The 22512-nt window shown below is 41.9% G+C and overlaps 1 protein-coding gene and 1 non-coding gene across 2 annotated transcripts in view; both read right to left on the minus strand.

Annotated features, from left to right (window-relative positions):
* RTF1 (RTF1 homolog, Paf1/RNA polymerase II complex component) overlaps nt 1-18326 on the minus strand; it is a 62259-nt gene extending 43933 nt beyond the window's left edge. Inside the window, exons 1-2 of the mRNA XM_066344253.1 lie at nt 18142-18326; nt 2289-2399 (exon numbers count right to left, since the gene is read on the minus strand). Coding sequence (XP_066200350.1) covers nt 2289-2399; nt 18142-18219 — 189 coding nt within the window. The 5' untranslated portion in view covers nt 18220-18326. The remainder of the gene's footprint in view (nt 1-2288; nt 2400-18141) is intronic.
* On the minus strand, nt 1506-1612 carry LOC136377764 (U6 spliceosomal RNA). Its single transcript, XR_010746396.1, has one exon. It is a non-coding gene; the product is annotated as a U6 spliceosomal RNA (small nuclear RNA).
* Nucleotides 18327-22512: the final 4186 nt, after the last annotated feature.

The following is a 22512-nucleotide window of genomic DNA, read 5'->3' on the forward strand; positions in this document are numbered from 1 at the left end:
CGCATGCAGGAGTCTGTCTGACTGTCTCTCCCCGTTTCCAGCTTCAGAATAAAAGAAAAAAAAAAATATATATATATATATATGGCATAAAACATGGTATATCTGTATAGGGCACTTACCATGAATGAGGCTTGCAGGATTGCTCTGAGTGAGTCAGTGAGAGTAGTGAGTGAATGTATAAGATGTTACTGTACACTCCTGTACACTTTGTAGACACTGTTCCACAAGCCCTACCCCTGGCCCCTGGCTGCTTCTGACAAGGTCAGATATAGAACACCAAAGCTGTCAATGCTACTCCATAAACACGGAGGTGTGCTGGACTGACTGGAAATATTGAGAAGAAACTGGCTGGTTAAAGTGACTGTCAAGGAGTGAAAGGTGGCCTAAGGATCAGAATGAATAAGAAATCAAAATGGAGACATAAGGAACGTAGGGGATTGTCATGGCAATGTGGTTTTAATTATTGCAGACTGGAGCCGTGGTCGGATGAAGAAACTCTGTGACATTTATTTTAAAGAGGGTATTTAACATGGAGGGTGTAGAACCGAGGACTCAATATTTGACTTTGGAATTCTGTTTTGGTTCCTTTGACCCAATCTGGCACAAATGGTTCTCTCTGGCAATGAATTGATGGAAGAAATAAAACTTGTACTTCATAGCATCACAACCTGAACAGCCTGGCTCTATATTATCACAGAAAACTTTGACTAAAGTGGCAGTGGCAATTAATACTTGCTGAGATAGTTCCTGTGGACTTGTGTCTTTATACAGGATCCTTATACTTTGAAGACCATTAAACTAGATCTGTGAGAGCTACAGCACCCTCTGAATATGTAGTGCTAGGGGTGAAGGGACAGAGTCCTCTGTGCTAAAACAGGTCAATAGCTGACTGACTGAAATCTGCACTCAAAATTGAGGTGCTGTGAGTGAGGGATTTACTGCCAAGTCCCATAGATATTGCACTAGCTAAAGAAAAAAAAATTCCTCCCGAACCACATATATGTCCATTTCTTATAAGAAAGCTTCTCGTAACTGACCTGTGGTGGCGTAGTGCATAAAGCATCAACCTGTAATGCTGAGATCGCTGGTTCAAATCCCCAGGCTTACCCAGTCAAGGCACATATGAAAAGCAACTACTACTATGAGTTTATGCTTCCGGCTCTTCCCCTCCCCCCTCCTCACTCTAAAAATCAATAAATAAAATCTTTAAAAAACAGAAAAGAAAAAAAAAGGCTTCTCATGTGCCTGAACTCTGGTGGTGCAGTGGATAAAGCGTCGACCTGGAGTGCAGCAGTCGCCGGTTCAAAACCCCAGGATTGCCCTTCAAGGCACATACGAGAACCAACTACTATGAATTGATGCTTCCTCTTCCCCACCCTGCCCCTTTTTCTATCTAAAAATCAATAAATAAAATCTTAAAAAATAAAACAAAGCTTCTTGTCTTGCTAAAATATTTCCCACTAAAATATCATATCCTCAATAGATTTTCTTTTCTTTTTTTTTTTTTAAATATGGAACACTTCACGAATTTGCGTGTCATCCTTGCGCAGGGGCCATGCTAATCTTCTCTGTATCGTTCCAATATTAGTATATGTGCTGCCGAAGCGAGCACAATAGATTTTCTTTTCTAACATGAAAGTGGGACTAAAAAGTTGAGAAAAAAAATAATAAACGACATGACGACTCACAAGTTGTGCCCTTTGTTCTGTAGTAGGGCCAAAAGACTAAAAATGTCCCCAAACGCCCTGCGAAGACTAGCAGTATAGCGAAGATGACAATATGAGAGTTTTCCTTACAGTTCTCTTTCCTTAAGAAGTTCTTGTAGATTTTAGGTTGTAGGTCTCAATTTAAGAGAAAGAGGCTACCAGTCCAGGCAGTGGAATAGTGGATAGAGCATTGGACTCGGATGCAGAGGACCCAGGTTTGAAACTCTGAGGTCATTACCAGCTTGAGCGTGTGCTCACCAGCTTGAGCACAGGGCTTCTGGCTTGAGCGTAGGATCATAGACATGACCCCATAGACACTGGCTTAAGCTCAAGGTCACTGGCTTGGGCAAAGGGTCACTCGGTCTGCTGTAGCCCCCCCACTCTGTTAAAGCACATATGAGAAAGCTATCAGGTGTCACAACGAAGAGTTGATGCTTCTCATCTATCCTTCCTGCCTGTCTGTCACTGTCTCTTAAAAAAAAAGAGAGAGAGAGAAAGAGACAGAAAGAGGCCATCAGGAGTCACCAACACAGGGACTCTCAAATACCGGTCAGTCCCGTGGCCTAGCCCCTCCACACCCACCTCATCATCACTGTCGGACGTCTCTGAGTCTGAGGAGGCTGCAGGCTGACTCACAGGTGGCTCCTTCTCCTCAGAGTCACTGCGCTTCCGCTTTGCCAGGGACAAGAGCTCCTAATAGGGTAGAAGTAATCATATGAGTTTTGTTTAACAGAAAAGAAATATCTAAGAATAATAAAACGCCCATCCTCCCTCTCTTCTATTTCTTTGTGCTTTCAATTGAAGGACATCATCATAGGAATTTTTATCACATGAATAGACCAACTGCCAGTATTCCTAAGTGCTAAAATAAATGTTTTCAAAACTTGTCTCCTCCCTCTTAATGGCAAACAATATATTTGAAAAGGAAAAGTGAATATAAAACTGACCTGAAGGCTACTTCCAAATTGTCACCATTTTCTCTATAAGCTACAGAAGTACTGATTCTCAGGAATTTATATGTTAAGGGTAATTTGCTCAATGTTCTTACTGATATATCTAACCAATACTCATACTGTAATTCATAGTAAAATTGGCATTTGTGGGCTGATTTGAGTAACCTGACAAACTAAAGGTTTCTGGGGCCTTTTTTTTTTTTTTTTTTGAGTGCTTAAACTGGAAAAAAAAAAAAGTATATTCCCAGTGGTTAATACTGAGTCTGAAAACAATTAGCAAATGTGCTGGCCACTACATAAGAATCCTAAATGACAACCCCAATATTCCTATTCATGCCTCTGCATTATCCTAGTGATTTAAGAGAAAATAGTGGTTGAAGGATATGTCATTAAGTAAGTCCTAGCTATAACCAGGATCTGCTGTCTAACAGGGTTCCCCTCTCCTGTTACTTCTCCCCAATTCAGCCCAGTCATTTAAAAATGCAACAAAAGGATACTTGCTCTAGTTCCTGCTCTCTAATATCAATACCAGTCCACAATTATACTGTACTTACTAGATTCCAGGTACTTTTCTAAGCATCTAACATTTAATCTTCATAACAACTGTAAGGTAATTATCACTATCTTCCATCTTTTTCTTGCCAACTTATTTATCTGTTTATTAATTTATAATGTAATCACCCCCCCTTAAAGATAAAGAAACTTAAGAGCAGGAGAGGTTAAGTAACTTACCCAAGGTAACACAGCTAGTACATGATAGAGTCGGGATTCAAACCAGGGCAGATAGAATCCTAGCTTCTAATTCAGGCACGGTTTACTAGTCTAAAACATTTTTCCCTTCTGCCAAAAAGAGAAAAATACAACTAATAAATAGTAGTAGTATCATTCCTTGATGATGGTGGTGCTATAATTATAGGTCAAGTGCCAAGATAGATTTTAAAATAATAGATTGCTACAAAGTATCTGTTTCCTCCTTCCAGTTTCTTTCTATTTTAGGAGTATACTCTCCTTGGCCAGAATGAGAAAATGACCTTCTCAGATTAGCAGCTGACACACTCTCTTTCATAAGTAGTCATGAAATGTTACTCTTATTTCATTAGAGGGAGCTAGCACACCAACTTCCTGAAAAGGCTGAAGATCATAAGAACACTATTTTTTCATATCAAAATAGTTAACTCCTATTGACCAAATGCAGATTACAGCAATATTTGTGTTTATGGTATTTTAAAAACTTGAGGTATAACTGACATACAGTACATTTTATCCTTTCTTATGTACGGTTCTGAGTTTGACAAAGAGTTTAACCACTCCCAGAATTAAGATATATGGCAGCACCATCATCACCCAAAATATTACTTTAATTTACATTTGGTCAATAGGAGTTACTGTTTTGGTGTGAAAAAGTGAATATTCTTATGATTTAAGCCAGTGGTCCCCAACCCCCGGGCCGCGGACCAGTACCGGTCCATGGGCCATTTGGTACCGGTCTGCAGAGAAAGAATAACTTACATTATTTTCGTTTTATTTATATTTAAGTCTGAACGATGTTTTTCAAGGTTTTTTTTTTGTATTTTTCTGAAGCTGGAAACGGGGAGAGACAGTCAGACAGACTCCCGCATGCGCCCGACCGGGATCCACCCGGCACGCCCACCAGGGGGCGACGCTCTGCCCCTCCGGGGCATCGCTCTGTTGCGACCAGAGCCACTCCAGCGCCTGGGGCAGAGGCCAAGGAGCCATCCCCAGCGCCCTGGCCATCTTTGCTCCAATGGAGCCTCGCTACAGGAGGGGAAGAGAGAGACAGAGAGGAAGGAGAGGGGGAGGGGTGGAGAAACAGATGGGCGCTTCTCCTGTGTGACCTGGCTGGGAATCAAACCCAGGACTTCTGCACGCCAGGCCGACGCTCTACCACTGAGCCAACCGGCCAGGGCCACGATGTTTTATTTTTTTAAAATGACCAGATTGGCCCTAGCCGGTTGGCTCAGTGGTAGAGCGTCGGCCTGGCATGCGGGGGACCCGGGTTCGATTCCCGGCCAGGGCACATAGGGGAGGCGCCCATTTGCTTCTCCACCCCTCCCCCTCTCCTTCCTCTCTGTCTCTCTCTTCCCCTCCCGCAGCCAAGGCTCCATTGGAGCAAGGATCACCCGGGCACTGGGGATGGCTCCTTGGCCTCTGCCCCAGGCGCTAGAGTGGCTCTGGTCACGACAGAGCGACGCCCCGGGGAGGGAGGGGGGGGGCAGAGCGTCGCCCCTGGTGGGCGTGCCGGGTGGATCCCGGTGGGGTGCATGCGGGAGTCTGTCTGACTGTCTCTCCCCGTTTCCAGCTTCAGAAAAATACAAAAAAAAAAAAAAAAAAAATGACCAGATTCCCTCTGTTACATCCAAGACTCACTCTTGACGCCTGTCTTGGTCACGTGATACATTTAACCGTCCTACCCTAAAGGTCAGTCCGTGAAAATATTTCCTGACATTAAATTGGTCCGTGGCCCAAAAAAGGTTGGCAACCACTGATTTAAGCCTTTCCGGAAAGTTGGTGCTTTTCATATCCTTTCCCCCATTCCCTAGCAACCACAGACATATTGTCTGTCCCTATAGATCTGCCTATCATAGATTATCACATAAATGAAATCATACAATATGTAGCCTTTTATATTCTTTTTTTCCCAAGTGAGAGGAGGGGAGATGGCGAGACAGACTCCCGCATGGTCCCAGACTGGGATCCACCACCAATCCCTGTCTGGGGCCTATACTCTGCCCATCTGCGGCCATGCTCACAATGGAGCTATTTTTAGCACCTGAGGCGGAGACTCTATGGAGCCATCCTCAGTGCCCAGGTCCAATGTGTTCAAACCAATTGATTCATGGCTGCGGGAGTGAAAGAGAGAAAGAGAGAGAAAAGAGACAGAGAGAGAAGGGGAGGGAAAGGGGTAAAGAAGCAGATGGTTGCTTCTCCTTTGTGCCCTGACCAGAAATCGAACCCAGGATATCCACATGCCAGGCAGATGCTCTACCTCTGAGCCAACCAGCCGGAACAAATATGTAGCCTTTTGAGCCTGGCTTCCTAGCATATTGCATTTGAGATTCATTCATGTTGCAGCATGTATCAGTAGTTTACTCCTTTTTATTGTTTAGTAGTATTCTATTAAATGGATGTAGCACACTCTGTTTATCCATTAAGCAGTTGAAAAACATTTGGGTTGTTTCCATTTTAGAGCAATTATATGTTCATGTACAGGTTTTTGTGTAAATATTAAGTTTTTATTTCACTTGGGTAAATACTTATGAGTGGGATTATTGAGTTATACAGTATTTGTGTATGGTCTTAACTATTATCTGTTTTCCCATATTACCTAATGCAAATTTATAAACTCTACAGAGATTTCTGTTATCTCTTTCATGACCTTTGAGTTCATGAATGCATCAGAATTCTATATAATGAGTTGATACCAAGGGAATTGAATATGCTATCAAATTCTTTTCTGAAACATTAACTATTACATGCAGTAGACATCCATTAAGAGTTACTGTAACTAAAGTGTTGATGTTAGTACTACCTTTCTGTTAAAGAGGTTCTATTCTATACTAAAAACCTAACAAATGGCTCTCCTTCATCAACAAACAATTGTACCCGATAGGTACAGTCCCTCTTCTCATACAACATTAAATAACATATTAACAATAATACAGAGAAAAACCTTCCTAACATTGTGAAAGATAACCTTTCCACAAGTTGAGGATTTTATAGGACAGGGGTGGGGAACCTTTTTGGCTGAGAGAGCCATGAACGCCACATATTTTAAAATGTAATTCCGTGAAAGCCATACAACAACCCATGTACTTTACGCATTATCCAATAAAAATTTGGTGTTGTCCCAGAGGACAGCTGTGATTGGCTCCAGCCACTCGCAACCATGAACATGAGCAGTAGAAAATGAATGGACTGTAATACGTGAGAATGTTTTATATTTTTAACATATTTTTTATTAAAGATTTGTCTGTGAGCCAGATGCAGCCATCAAAAGAGCCACATCTGGCTCCCAAGCCAAAGGTTCTCAACCCCTGCATTAGATCCTCAGAACTTATTCATGTTAAACTGAAAGGTTCCCGAACCCTGGTATAGGAGGTTACAGGAGGAGCTCATGGCAAGGCTACTCTTTATAGTTAAGTCCTTTATATTCTGCTGAGGGCTCATAAGTACAGTTGAACAGACCAATGTGCAATGAAAAGGTCTTTCTAATAAAGCACACATGAAGAAAACCATTAGATGTGTTAACTGTAGGGGCTGATTTATCCAATGCCTTTGCTCAATAAAGCCAATCTAAAACTAATTCATGCACAGGAATAGGTCCATCTGCAGTTCTCTCCTCCTGCATGCTTCACTGTCCTACACTGGTTGAGACAGTGTTTCTGTGTGTCCACTGTTTCTTGCTCACCATAATCCCTGTATTTCATCTCACCCAGTGAAAACCGTACTTAGTTATCTCAACATTCCTCTAGGGTAGGGGTAGTCAACCTTTTTATACCTACTGCCCACTTTTGTATCTCTGTTAGTAGTAAAATTTTCCAACCACCCACCGGTTCCACAGTAATAGTGATTTATAAAGTAGGGAAGTAACTTTACTTTATAAAATTTATAAAGCAGAGTTACAGCAAGTTAAAGCATATAATAATAATTACTTACCAAGTACTTTATGTCAGATTTTTGCTAGGTTTGGCAGAATAAATCTTTATAAAACAACTTACTATAGTTAAATCTATCTTTTTATTTATACTTTGGTTGCTCCGCTACCGCTCACCATGAAAGCTGAAACGTCCACTAGTGGGTGGTAGGGACCAGGTTGACTACCACTGCTCTAGGGGAATGGCAGTGTGAAGTGCCAGCATGGTATAACAAATTTAAGCTGGACTAATGCCAATGCCCAACATACCACTGGTATGGCTATGTAGGATGACATATCTAGCTTCTACAGTAGTTTCATAACATTGTGCTTAAAAGCCATATTTAACATTAAACTAGACTGCTAAAACTGAGACCCTATAATAAAGCAAATTTAACTGAATTAAGGTCATGTTTATTAAAGTATAATTATGGTAAAGATTAGAATTATAATCCATCAGTATGTGAAGACTCCCACTCATCATTCACAAATAGAGTGCTTTTTGTGATGTCATGTCAGGAGAAACCTATAGTAGAAAAACTTAGCTCCCTCTTACTTAAAGAAAATTATAGCCTGACCTGTGGTGGCCCAGTGGATAAAGCGTCGACCTGGAAATGCTGAGGTCGCCGGTTTGAAACCCTGGGCTTGCCTGGTCAAGGCACATATGGGAGTTGATGCTTCCAGCTCCTCCCCCCTTCTCTCTCTGTGTCTTTCCATCTCTCCTCTCTCTCTCTCTCCCTCTCCTCTCTAAAAAATTGAATAAATAAAAAATAAATAAAAATTAAAAAAAAAAAAAAAAAAAGAAAATTATATTTCATCTCTTCAATCAAACATCCCATGACCACGTGTAAACAGGATACATATTCTGTACCCCAGAAAAAAAAGTGTAAAATGGACAAAACTGTTTTTATAGCCAATTAGTACACGGAGCTCTTTTTCACTTACTCATTTCACAAATATAACTAATGCAAGTAATTATTAGCACCTAGAGTGACCAACTATCCTGGTGTGCTCAGAACAGTCCTGGTTTTAACACTGAAAGTCATGCATTCTGGCAAACTCCTCAGGTCCAGTAAAACTACAACTGGTCACCCTACTACCAGTATCCACTACCTACCAAGCCCTGGATAGACAGTCATGAAGAAAAGATACATAGGCCCTGGCTGGTTGGCTCAGTGGATAGAGCATCAGCCCGACATATGGATGTCCCTGGTTTGTTTTAGGGCACACAGGAGAAGCAACCATCTGCTTCTCTCCCCCTTCTCTCCCTCTTCCCCTCCTGCAGCCAGTGGCTCCCTTTGTTCAAGTGTTGTCCCTGGTGCTGAGGATAGCTTAGTTGATCTGAGCACGTCAGCTTCAGGTGTTAAAAACAACTCAGCTGATTCGAGCACTGGCCCCAGACAGGTTGCTGGGTGGATCCCAGTTGGGGTGTATGCAGGAGTCTCTCTCACTATCCTCTCCTCTCACCTAAAACAAGAAAAAAAAAGGATACATAGTCCTTGCCTGACTGGTAATGGCCCTGACCAGTGAGTGGATAGAGCATCAACCTAGGACACTGAGGACCCAGGTTCAGAACCCTGAGGTCACTGGCTTGAGTGTGGGCTCGTCCGGCTTGAACGAAAGCTCACCAGCTTGAGTACGGGGGTCACCGGCTTGAGCGTGGGATCATCAACATGGATCCCATGTTCCCTGGCTTGAGCCCAAAAGTCTCTGGCTTGAAGCCCTAGGTCACTGGCTTGAGCAAGGGGTAACTGACCTAGCTGGAGCTCCTCAGTCAAGACACATATGAGAAGCAATCAATAAACAACTGAAGTGCCCCAACTACAAATTGATGCTTCTCCTCTCCCTTCCTGCCTCTCTCTCTCTCTCTCTCTCTCTCTAAATAAATAAATAAATAAATAAATAAATAAATGCTACATCTTCCTTTATCTCATAGAAGTTAAAATCAAGTGGTGGGGACATACAATAAACAAGTAAAGAAGCAATTATATCTAGTGCTAAGAAGGAAGTGAATCAAGCAAATGGGGAATCTATCTGTGTTAAAGGTGATTTATCTGTGATAGGCTTCTCTGAGTCATTGGCATTTAAGTTGAGACTAGAAACTTTGGGAGAGAGAAATGGGGTGCAGTTTTTTTGACAGATGTCTCTAGATAGAATAGCTAAGGCCCTAAAGTTGACAATAGCTTGGTCAAATAACTGAAAGAGAACCAATGTGAATGGAGCTCAGCAGGCAAGGGGGAGAATGGAAAAGGTAGGTGAGAGGTAAGAAGAAATCAGATCATCCTGAGGTATAAAAAACAGGCCCAGGAATAACCTGGCATTTATTTGAAGGCAGTAGGAAGCCATCATATAGTTTTGTTTTGTTGTATTTTTTTTTTTTTTTTTTACAGAAACAGAGAGTCAGAGAGAGGGATAGATAGAGACAGACAGACAGGAACATAGAAAGATGAGACGCATCAATCATCAGTTTTTCGTTGTGGCACTTTAGTTGTTCATTAATTGCTTTCTCATATGTGCCTTGACCGTGGGGCTACAGCAGATCAAGAAACCCCTTGCTCAAGCCAGCGACCTTGGGTCCAAGCTTGTGAGCTTTGCTCAAACTAGATGAGCCCGTGCTCAAGCTGGCGACTTCAGGGTCTTGAACCTGGGTCCTCTGCATCCTAGTCCAACACTCTATCCACTGTGCCACCGCCCGGTCAGGCGCCATCACAAAGTTTTAAGCAGGGGAGTAACCATCTTCTGGGGATTTTTTAAAAAAGTAGTGACAGAGGAGCAGACTAGATGGACCAACGTGGAAGTGTAGAGAGGTGTCAGAAGGGAACCACAGCAGTGTTATCACAGTGGTTGGTGGCCTGGACAAAGTAAGTAACCACAAGGACAGAGAGAAATGGGAAGACTCAGGGATGCTGAAGAAAATGTAATAACATGCAGGGGTTTAAATTTGATATGTTAATACCTATTTTTTCATATCAAAATGTTTGGTAAAGGAACATGATTCCAACAGTAGACATTGGTTACTTTTCAGGAGTAAGAAACAGAATGATTTTGTAAGTATGTTTTTGGGACAGAGGAATATTTGTTTTGCTGGAACTTTTTCAACAGGAACGTAATATTTTTATAATAAGAAACAAAATATAAATAAAAACAACATACAAATAACCAAAAACCCTTCTAAAGGAATAATTCCAAAGTGGCAGTATAACAATCCTTTATATTTCACACAATTGGAACTAAGACTGGGAACTTTCCCTTCAAATTTCTAGCAAAGTATTTATCCTCCCCCCCCCCCCCCAGAGACAGAGAGAGTCAGAGAGAGGGATAGATAGGGACAGACAGGCAGGAACGGAGAGAGATGAGAAGCATCAATCATTAGTTTTTCGTTGCGACACCTTAGTTGTTCACTGATTGCCCTCTCATATGTGCCTTGACCATGGGGCTATAGCAGACCGAGTAAACCCTTGCTCAAGCTAGTGACCTTGGTTCCAAGTTGGTGAGCTTTGCTCAAACCAGATGAGCCCGTGCTCAAGCTGGCGACCTCAGATTCCCTAACCTGGGTCCAACGCTCTACCCACTGCGCCACTGCCTGGTCAGGCAAAGTATTTATCATTGTAGATAAAATACTGAGTTATATAAAAATGCGCAAAACTGATAAAATCAGTTTTCAACCCATTTAAAATGAAAAGTACATAAAAGTTTAAAATTCTATTCTCACTTGTTCTTACTTAGTTCCCTCCCCTAACACACTTTTAAACTAATACATATTTCTAACTCTTAAAGGACGGTTATTATTATTATAGCAGAGAGGCTAGAGCAGGGGTCTCAAATTCAACTCAGCATGTGGGCCGCAGAGCAAGATCACAGCCGTTCAGCGGGCCGCACTAGGTCTACAAAAGGCGACTGTTACGCAACACTTTTCAGTGTCACAAAACGACCAGAAACTGTAGTTCGCATCACAACTGCTGTTAACTAAGCTAATATCTAGCTAGGATGCTAGAGAAATGAAAAATACAAGTAGGCCCCTAGGCTTACTTAATTTTATCCAAAATATTTTGAACTTCGTGGATTAGTCTGCAGGCTGCACAAAATTGTTCGGCGGGTCGCATGCGGCCCACAGGCCACGAGTTTGAGACCCCTGGGCTAGAGCAAGAACCTCCAAACTGACAATGTCCCTCATCTCTACAAGTGATCCTACTATAACCAGGTTAGAAAACTTGGTAAGTAGCATTTGCCAAGTAGTAGCATGTGCTTATTCAACAAAGATTTATTAAGTGCCTATTTTGTGTAAGGCAGGCACTATAGTATCTCACAGACAACTTTAAACTACAAATATAAGACAGAACTCAAAGATCTTCACCTTTAAACCTGATCTTCCTCCAGGTTTCCCTGTCTCATATCAGAGCCTCCTCGTCTTCACCCCAACATTCATTCAGTCAAGTCCTCTCAGTTTTATATCCTGAATATTATATCCAATCAAATCTATTTTCTGTTGTCTCTAACTACCATACCAAACCAAGTCAGGCATTGATTCAACAAAAACTGACCAGGTGTCTGCTGCATACCAGGCATTGTTCTAGATGTAGGGATACTACAATGAACAGTTCTGCCCTCCTGAAGCTTCCACTCTAATAAAGCTTCTCTCAACTGGACCCTGCCATCTAACTGGTGACCCCTTTCCAAATTACTATCTACATAGCAGCCTAGGCAAACTTTTGAAAAGTCAAATCTTAACACCTCTTTCAGCTTAAAAGCTTTCAATGGATTCTCATTATCTCAGAACAAAGTCCAAAGTTCTTAACATTGCCAACACTGCCAGTGGCTTTCAAGTTGTTTTTCTTTTTTATTTATTTTTACAGGGACAGAGAGAGAGTCAGAGAGAGGGATAGATAGGGACAGACAGACAGGAACGGAGAGGGATGAGAAGCATCAATCATTAGTTTTTCATTGCGCGTTGCAACACCTTAGTTGTTCATTGACTGCTTTCTCATATGTGCCTTGACCACGGGCCTTCAGCAGACAGAGTAACCCCTTGCTCGAGCCAGCGACCTGGGTCCAAGCTGGTGAGCTTTTTGCTCAAGCCAGATGAGCCAGCGCTCAAGCTGGTGACCTCGGAGTCTCGAACCTGGGTCCTCCGCATCCCAGTCCGATGCTCTATTCACTATGCCACCTCTGGTCAGGCAGCTTTAAAGTTTTTAATGCCAGCACACAGTAAGATAAATTATACCTCATGACCCACAATATATGTACATATATTACATGAAATACAGTTTCATAAAACAATACTTATTACTACTAGGTCTGACACACTTGATGTTTTCTATTCAACTCCAATTCATTTCTATTTTTAATGCTGGTTGTGATCCACTAAACTGGGTTTTCCATCCTCAAAGGATCTAAACTAGGGCTAGTCAACCTTTTTATACCTACCGCCCACTTTTGTATCTCTGTTAGTAGTAAAACTTTCTAACCACCCACTGGTTCCACAGTAATAGTGATTTATAAAGTAAGGAAGTAACTTTACTTTATATAAAATTTATAAAGCAGAGTTACAGCAAGTTAGAGCATATAATAATAATTACTTACCAAGTACTTAATGTCAGATTTTCGCTAAGTTTGGCAGAATAAATCTTTATAAAACAACTTACTATAGTTAAATCTATCTTTTTATTTATACTTTGGTTGCTCCGCTACCACCCACCATGAAAGCTGGAACGTCCACTAGTGGGCGGTAGGGACCAGGTTGACTACCACTGGTCTAAACAAACTCTTTCTGCATTTCTCATTTACCACTCTCTCTCTAATTCCAGCAACTGTGCTTCTTTCAGTTTCATGAGGGTGCTAGGTCCTTCCTGCCTCAATGTTTTTGTACATGCTCATTGCTCAACCATGAACACTCAACACATTTCCTCTCATTTATCAGTCTCCTTATTTCCTTTTTCCTTAACACATAGTACTCCATGTCTGTTTAAATGTCACTCCCACCAGGCTAGAATAAGATCCCTGCTCACACTCTCACACTATCCTTGCTGTTCCTTCATACATAGTCTATAGTGAAATGATTCTCTGAGCAATGCCTGCCCTTGCCCCAACCTCCCACCGTCTTTCACTCACCTTTTATCTCTAAGCTTCTTGAAGATAGAAACTCTTATATTTTGTTCACTCAATAGCCTTAGTGCCTAGCACTGTCCAACACAGTTGTTGAAAAATAAACAATCTCCATCCTTGGGGAACTTATACTCTAGGAAGAAAGCAATTAAGTACACCACCAACAGAACTGGTGTCAAAATATGGATTTTGAATTTTTCTTAAGAGCCTCTCTGTTTCAGCTCCCATAGGATTCAACCTTCCCAGCACTATTTCTAAAGAAAAGTCGAGTGGAATTATGAAATTAGTTACATGCAACATTAGATACAACAAATTAAAAACTTCACAAAGCAACACTGACATTTCTCACAAGTTCATCCTAGACTTTAAACTCTGCTCTAACGGAAAAAGAAGACTATATTAATGAGAGGCACAACTTTAAATTTTCCAACTTTAATGGAGAAGGTTTATGGAAGAATACTTTATGACATCAACAATTTTTACGTATAATGTCTAAATATAATTGCTAGAAAATACTTAGGTGGCCTATTCTGTCAAAGACAAATTTAATTATTGCTACTTTAAGTAAGGTGAGCAGAGAGAAACAGGGCATGACAACTTAATCACTCTTTTAAATAAGAAATTACAGCCTGACCAGGCGGTGGCGCAGTGGATAGAGCGTTGGACTGGGATGCGAAGGACCCAGGTTCAAGACTCCGAGGTCACCAACATGAGCGCGGGCTCATCTGCTTTGAGCAAAGCTCACCAGCTTGGACCCAAGGTCGCTGCCTTGAGCAAGGGGTTACTCAGTCTGCTGAAGGCCCACGGTCAAGGCACATATGAGAAAGCAATCAATGAACAACTAAGGTGTCTCTACGAAAAACTGATGATTGATGCTTCTCATCTCTCTCCGTTCCTGTCTGTCTCTCCCTATCTATCCCTCTCTCTGACTCTGTCTCTGTTAAAAAAAAAAAAAAAAAACTCACAAAGAAATTACAAAATAAAGCATGCTAATATGCATGTAGCTCAATTTTTGTCCTTGAGAAATGCACAGTTTTCATAAATGTTGTATTAATATGAATGGAAAACTATTATCTTTATTACATTGGACACTTTTCACTTTCTAGAACCCACTGCATAAATTATTATTCTATAAAAAGTGACGCACATTATCTTTATGATAGGGTAAAAGACCTAGATTTACCTCAAATTCTGTTTTGTTTTGTTTTTTCCAAGAGGCACCAGAGGCAAGTATATTCAAGATTTGCAATTTTTAAATGTTGAAGAAAGAGTGTGGCCAACATAAAAAGTAAGGTCACACTATCAGGTCAGATGTTAAAAAGAAATGCTTCAAATTCTCTTAAGTTTTGAGTTTTAAAAAGCACTGAAATTAACATATTTAAACAATCTGATTCATATCTCTTGCCATCAAGAAGGCAAAAAACAGGCCTCAATAAAAAGCATTCCAACAATTCAAAAAGCTTCACAGAGCTACAAGAATCAGCAGCTCTAATCTATCACCTTAAACAACTGTTAAGTTCCTTCAGTTATACCTGCACACACACTGACCAACACAAGTTATCTCTTTCCCAAACTACTTACTGCATCTTACTAAAAAGATTAACTTGCATACAGACAGTGGTCTCAATCAGTAACATAAATAAGTACCTGGGCTGTACCTGGTAAATATGCAGAGTCCAGGGCTCTATCCCCTGAAGGTCTGATTCAGTAGGTCTGGGATGGGAGCCCCTGCAAAGTATATTTTAAATAAGCAACCCAGGCAGCTTCTGACACAGGTGGTTCTTCTCCTGCCACCAGAAAAAAAAAACAGCGAGAAGGCTCACCTGCCTCACCTTTGGCAAGGACTAAGTTGGAGATAATATTTCTGACATAACGGCTTAGATTCCTTTATGGAAAACCCAGGACAAAGGACCTCCTTAATAACTGTGCTCCACTATCACACTAGACACTCAGAGATTTGTCATGGTTTGCTCTTTTCCACACAGCCAATGCACAAGACAGCAAATATGAAGTTATACCCCCAATAAAGACCCAGAACTAGCTGGAGTAGCCCAAGGCATCTCGATTAGGAGAAGCATAGAATGCACTAGCTTTGTTCTGAGAATTCTTAAAGAAGCCCAAACCAGGCTGACTTGGAACCTCTACTACAGTCTCTGGTGAAAACTTAGAGAAAGCCTGATTCCTCTATCAGCCTGGCACAGTGCTGGACAGATAGACTGAAGGCATTGGTGCCTCTGTTAGGATGTGCAGGGAAAGGGAATTATCTGGTTCCCATCTGATAAAATAATGTCAATGAGTGGTTGAAGAGGGGTAAGTTGAAATTGCTGTTACACTGCATTAGGTATTACTTACATATTTCATGCTAATTTCATCTTACAAATAGATAGTTGGGTTTAAAACTACAATCCCCTCAAAAACAAAACAAAACAAAACTGCCATCCCTTCCAATTTCTACTTCAGAAAAGTTCTGTGTAGATCTACCATGAATGGAAACTCTCAAGTCATTTAATGTCAGATTCTGTGGAAAATCACTAAGGACAGAATAATTTGCTTAGTTCATTCATTATTAGAACACACATCTTGAAAGTGCTTTCCTGAGGAAGCCCCCCAAATAATATTCGTAACTGATGTACTGTTTTTCTCTAAACTATTCAATGTACTTTACAAACATGAATTATAGCAACATGGAAAATGGCCACGAAACATTCTTGTTTTGCTATATGAAAACTTAAAAAGACTAACAGATTAAGTTGGTATAGTGGAAAGACTATCTGAACCTTGTCATCGTTCATATTTGGGTTTAAATTCCAACTCCACCACTTACAAATTGTGTAAATCTCGGTAAGTTACTTCTTCAATCTCCATTTTCCTCATACATTAAAATGGGGAAAATGATACCAACTTCACCATAATTTGAAAACTTGGCCTGACCTGTGGTGGCACAGTGGATAAAGCGTCGACCTGGAACACTGAGGTCACCAGTTCGAACACCCTGGGCTTGTCAGGTCAAGGCACATATGGGAATTGATGCTTCCTGCTCCTCCCCCTCTTCTTTTCTTTTCTCTCTCTCTCTCTCTCTCTCTCTCTCACACTCTCTCCTCTCTTTCTCTCGCTGTCTCTCTCTCTCAAATGGATAAAGTCTTAAAAAAAAAACACACTTTGACAATGTAAATAAAACAATTAAGTTCACCCTCGGCACTATGCAAATGGTAGCTGATGTTATTAGCAGAAATATCTACAGTTCTAGGTTGGAAAATAGTAAAAAGAAAATTAAAAAGGATTCTAATTCTTCTAAATGTTACTCTAAAATAATTAACAAAACTTTTACAGTCAAGAATATACATATTTTTAATATTTTGTAAATTTGAGGTGTCTTCCAGTGAGAACATTTTCAACTTACCTTTCAATTCCTATCCCAAAACAACTCTGATAGTTCTCCACAGGCCCCATTACTTCCCCGCTCCATTCCACCTTTTTCAAAACAGCCCTCTTTTCAACACAGCTCCAGCCCCTCTTCAAGTCCTTCCATTTCATGCCCTAATATTTTAGTCTTGAGACCTCTGGCCTAACACAATGGATGTGCACAAAACCAATTTTACAAAAGCTTTATGTGCAAGTGCTTGTAACATTCTTACGAGTATTTGATCCTTATACTACCCAATTAGACACACAAGGCTGAAGTTATACCCACATTTTACAGTTACAACCAAAGATAAATAACTAGAAACAGCATAGTCCAGACTGAAACTCACATTTTTAGATTCCAAATTCAGGCCTTTTCCCTACTCAAGTTATAAAGCTACTATCACTTACATATTCTTTCTTTATATTATTTGTTCACAAAACATGGGATGGGGGAGACCCTCTTTGTATCTCCTGGTATCACTACAGCACTGCTAAAAGGACAGCTTTCTCCCAGCGGTATTTTCTAGAATAAACAATTCAAGCAACCCCAAGATACTAAGACCAAAAGTTACTTTCAATAGTTCCTGCACAATCTTCAAGTAAGAAAGAATTCTGGGATGCTACATGAAAACTTCGGCCACAGTCCCTCCAAGCCGCTCCGTATTTCTCCACTTCCGCCCTCTTCCCTCCTCCTAAGAGTTTTCTTCAATCTGACATCTCATTAGGGATCCTTCTCAATCACGAACGACCCTAGCTGCAATAAATTTGTGCGCGCAGCTAAATCTTCCTTGCCAAACACCGCAGAGATTCTCTGGAATATTTAGGAATGTCCCTCCTCTTCGTCCACACCACTTGTCTGAACAACTTCATCTCCCAGAGCCCTCACCTTCACCCAGTCCCAAAGCCCCACGCTCACTACCCCTTGCACCTCCTCCAAAACCTCCCAGCCTCCCGGGTTCGCGGGCGATACTTCCTATCTGTCCTGGCCCGGATCGCCTGGCCTGCAGCTCGCCGCCCCGATCTGACCCCAGTAGATCTCGAAACCGTCCGGTCCCCCGAGCCCGAGGCCCACCAGCCTGGTCCCTGCCCCGCCTCCCCGCCCAAGGCGCCAAGTCCTCGGGGCTCCGTCTCCAGGCCCCGGCCAAACTCCGAAGGCCCCAGGAGCTGCAGGGAGGATAAGAAGGAGGCGGCAGCGGCGGTCAGGACACAGGGCGGGCCAGGCGCTGGGGACAGGAGGCCAGGGCCCGGCAGGATCTGGCTCCCGTGGCCCGGACTAAGCCCTCCCGCTCCGCCGGCCCGCGCCTTCGCGGCCTGCCCTCACCTGATCCAGGTTCTCATCGCTGCCGCTGTCCTCCGTGTCCGAGTCAATCACCACGCGACCTTTCCGCTTCTTTACCATGGTAGTCCCCCGGCTTCCACGCCGGACGCCGCCCGGACTACCCTATAGCTCCTCTGCCAGTGGGACCGCCACTGCCACTACCGTCGCCGTCGCCGCCGTTCGACCCACACAAAGGCGACCGCGCATGCGCGCTCCGCTCCGCCCCTGGCTCCGCCCCCTCCTTGCTCACGCCGTTTGCCAGAGCTCAGCGCCCCTCCCTGTCCCGCCCCCGACGTAGCGTGGGAGGTGGGCCCAGCACCGGGTTGGGTTCCCGGCAGTGAACTACTTTCTCTTTTTGCTCGGGGGATCTGGAATTCTTGGGTGTACTTTTGCAGCACGCCCGGAAACACTGTAGTCTGACTGCCTGTTTTGGAGTGTAGCTGCCTCAAGCATCTGAGTCCGCTCTCAGGAGCTTTTCACCCGTCTGACACTGATGAATTGTTGAGGGCGACGTCAGGGGCTCAGATGCTTGCGGCTTTTGGACCTCGCCTGGACCACGCCGAGGCAGCACCCGTTGAAGAATGAAGCTTTTCTACCTAGGCTGTGCAAGTGACGACTGAGCTGGGGACCTGGAGGTTGCATCTGAGTTACCCAAAAGAAAACTAGAAGAAAGGGTGTTCCTAGCAGAGAACTGCGTGGGCAAAAGCTGCGATAATAGAAAAAGTTGGGTTCAGGGAACTGAAAGTTCAGTATGGCCGAACAGACGGCTTGGAGTGTGGGGATGAGCCTGCAGAGGGACCCAGCGGCCACATCATTCAGAGCCTAATAAGCTATATGATGAAGTATTGAAAGATTTAAATTGAAGAACGGCATTATTGGATTTGTGTTTTAAAAAGATCACTCCGCCTGCAAGGTGATGAGTGCATTAGAAGGGAGGGATATTAAGGGCAGGGAGACCACTTAGGCTATTGGTGTCATTTTATCAAGAGATGATGTCCTGAACTAAGGAAAAAGCAGTGGAAATAGACGGATAATTTGGAAGATAGAATTATGGGACTTGGAGATTTGTTGGGAAAGGGGGTAATGTGAGGTCCCAGACATAAATGATGCTCAGATTCTGGCAGGGGAAGCTGGTGGTGAGTGAGCCCTTCATCAAGATAAGGTACAAATGTGGGAGGAGATTTGGGAAACCGGTATATGTGGGAAGTAAGTTCGGTTTTATGCCTGTTGAATTTGAGGTTAGTTGATTAAAAGGGCAGTTCCAGAAGTGATTTTTTTTGTGGGATTGAGTATATAGGGTATGCAGCATAAGCAATAACAACTTGAAACTGTTCTAAAAAATTTTTTTTTATTTTTTTTATTTATTCATTTTAGAGAGGAGAGGGAGAGACAGAGAGAGAGAGAGAAGGGGGGGAGGAGCTGGAAGCATCAACTCCCATATGTGCCTTGACCAGGCAAGCCCAGGGTTTCGAACCAGCGACCTCAGCATTTCCAGGTCGACGCTTTATACACTGCGCCACCACAGGTCAGGCGAAACTGTTCTAAAAATTTTTGAGAGTCCATTAATTCATTATTCTTAAGGTGGCGAACTTTTTTACAATGAAAAGGACAAAAATAAATTGAAAACAATATCGTAAATAAAACATTTTATTCATTGTAACAATACACTGTAATATGATAAATGCATAATAAAAACATTTGTCATATTTTATATTGTGATTATGCTTACATGCCTATTAATTTTTTATTTTTAAAATTTTTAATTTAATTTATTGTGTTTACATAGATTCTAGTGTTGCCCCGATTGCATCCCCCCTCCCCCGTATTCCCCTCAACAGATCCCTTGCTCCACTCCCAAACCCCCCCTCCTTCCCTTCAAGTTTAATTCCGTTCCTCAGTTCACATTGTTCCTTGGGTTCCTCAAATGAGTGAGGTGTCATTTGATATTTTTCTTTCTCTGCCTGGCTTATTTCACTTAATAGTTTCCAGGTCCATCCATGTTGTTGCAAAAGGTAATATTTCCTTCTTTTTCATGGCCCCATAGTATTCCATTGTATATGTGTACCACAGCTTTTTAATCCACTCGTCCACTGACGGACACTTGGGCTGTTTCCAGATCTTCGCTATTGTGAACAATGCTGCCCTAAACATGGGGGTGCATTTCTTTTTTTGAGTCAGTGATATGGTGTTCTTGGGATATATTCCTAAAAGTGGGATGGCTAGGTCAAAAGGCAGTTCCATTTTTAATATTTTGAGGAATCTCCATACTGTTTTCCACAGTGGCTGCACCTGTCTGCTTTCCTACCAGCAGTGCAGGGGGGTTCCCCTTTCTCCACATCCTCGCCAGCACTTATTCTGTGTTGATGAGCACCATTCTGACTGGTGTGAGATGATATCTCATTGTGGTTTTAATTTGCATTTCTCTAATGATTAGTGATGTTGAACATTTTTTCATCTGTCTATTGACCAGGCTTCCCCAAACTACGGCCCGCGGGCCTCATGTGGCCCCCTGAGGCCATTTATCCGGCCCCCCACACTTCCAGAAGGGGCACCTCTTTCATTGGTGGTCAGTGAGAGGAGCACTGTATGTGGCGGCCCTCCAACGGTCTGAGGGACAGTGAACTGGCCCCTTGTGTAAAAAGTTTGGGGACCCCTGCTATTGACCATCTGTATGTCCTCTTTGGAGAAGTGTCTATTCATTTCTTTTGCCCATTTTTTGATTGGATTGTCTTCCTGATGTTGAGTTTTACAAGTTCTTTATAAATTTTGGTTATTAACCTCTTATCAGTTGTATTGTCAAATATGTTCTCCCATTGTGTGGTTTGTCTTTTATTCTGTTCATGTTGTCTTTAGCTGTACAAAACCTTTTTAGTTTGATATAGTCCCATTTGTTTATCCTGTCTTTTATTTCACTTGCTCGTGGAGATAAATCAGCAAATATATTGCTGCGAGAGATGTCAGAGAGCTTACTGCCTATGTTTTCTTCTAAGATGCTTATGGTTTCACGGCTTACATTTAAGTCTTTTATCCATTTTGAGTTTATTTTTGTGACTGGTGTAAGTTGGTGGTCTAGGTTCATTTTTTTGCAGGTAGCTGTCCAATTTTCCCAACATCATTTGTTAAAGAGACTATCTTTACTCCATTGTATGCTCTTACCTCCTTTGTCAATTGTCCATAAAGGTGTGGGTTTATTCTGGGTTCTCTGTTCTGTTCCATTGATCTATATGCCTGTTCCTATGCCAGTACCAGGCTGTTTTGAGTACAATGGCCTTGTAGTATAACTTGATATCAGGAAGTGTGATACCTCCCACTCTATTCTTCTTTTTCAAGATTGCTGAGGCTATTCGTGTTCTTTTTTGGTTCCATATAAATTTTTGGAATATGTGTTCTATATCTTTGAAGTATGTCATTGGTATTTTAAGTGGTATTGCACTGAATTTATAAATTGCTTTGGGCAGTATAGATATTTTGATGATGTTTATTCTTCCTAACCATGAGCACGTTATATGCTTCCATTTGTATCTTCCTTGATTTCTTTTATCAATGTTTTGTAATTTTCCGAATACAAGTCTTGAACCTCCTTGATTACATTTACTCCTAGGTACTTTATTTTTTTGTTGTGCCTATTAATTTTTAATAATAATTGTAAGGAAAAAGTACTCATTTAGTAAAATTAAATATCAAACAAAAGCACTAATTTGGAGTGATATTTGGGTGTATTGATCATTTTCATTTTCTAATGAAAAAACATCTGTTTTAGTCCTGACCTGCGGTGGCGCAGTGGGTAAAGCATCAACCTGGAATGCTAAGGTTGCCGGTTTAAAACCCCAGGCTTGCCTGGTCAAGGCACATATGGGAGTTGATGCTTTCTGCTCCTCCCTATGTCTTTATCTCTCTTTTTCTCCCCTCTCTCTAAAAATGAATAAATAAAATCTAAAAAAAAAAATTTTTAAAAACACAAAAAAAGTCTGTTTTATGCAACTATTTAATCAAAATGTGTTATTAATAGATATGGTTTGAGGTTAGATTTCCACTTTAAAATTTGAATTTCAGGAAAATACTTGTAAAAAATTATACATATTTGAAAATTATTAAATAGATAATGAATTAATAAACCGTGAATCGTGCTTACTTGACTATGATTGAATATTCACTAAGAAATAACTGTGAGCCTGGCCAGGCGGTGGCACGGTGGATAGAGCATCGGACTGGGATGCAGAGGACCCAGGTTCGAGACCCCGAGGTCGCCAGCTTGAGTGCGGGCTCATCTGGTTTGAGCAAAAGCCTACCGGCTTGGACCCAAGGTCGCTGGCTCCAGCAGGGGGCTACTTGGTCTGCTGGAGGCTCGTGGTCAAGGCACATATGAGAAAGCAA

Source organism: Saccopteryx leptura, chromosome 6 (genome assembly GCF_036850995.1).
Source record: "Saccopteryx leptura isolate mSacLep1 chromosome 6, mSacLep1_pri_phased_curated, whole genome shotgun sequence".
NCBI lineage: Eukaryota > Metazoa > Chordata > Mammalia > Chiroptera > Emballonuridae > Saccopteryx > Saccopteryx leptura.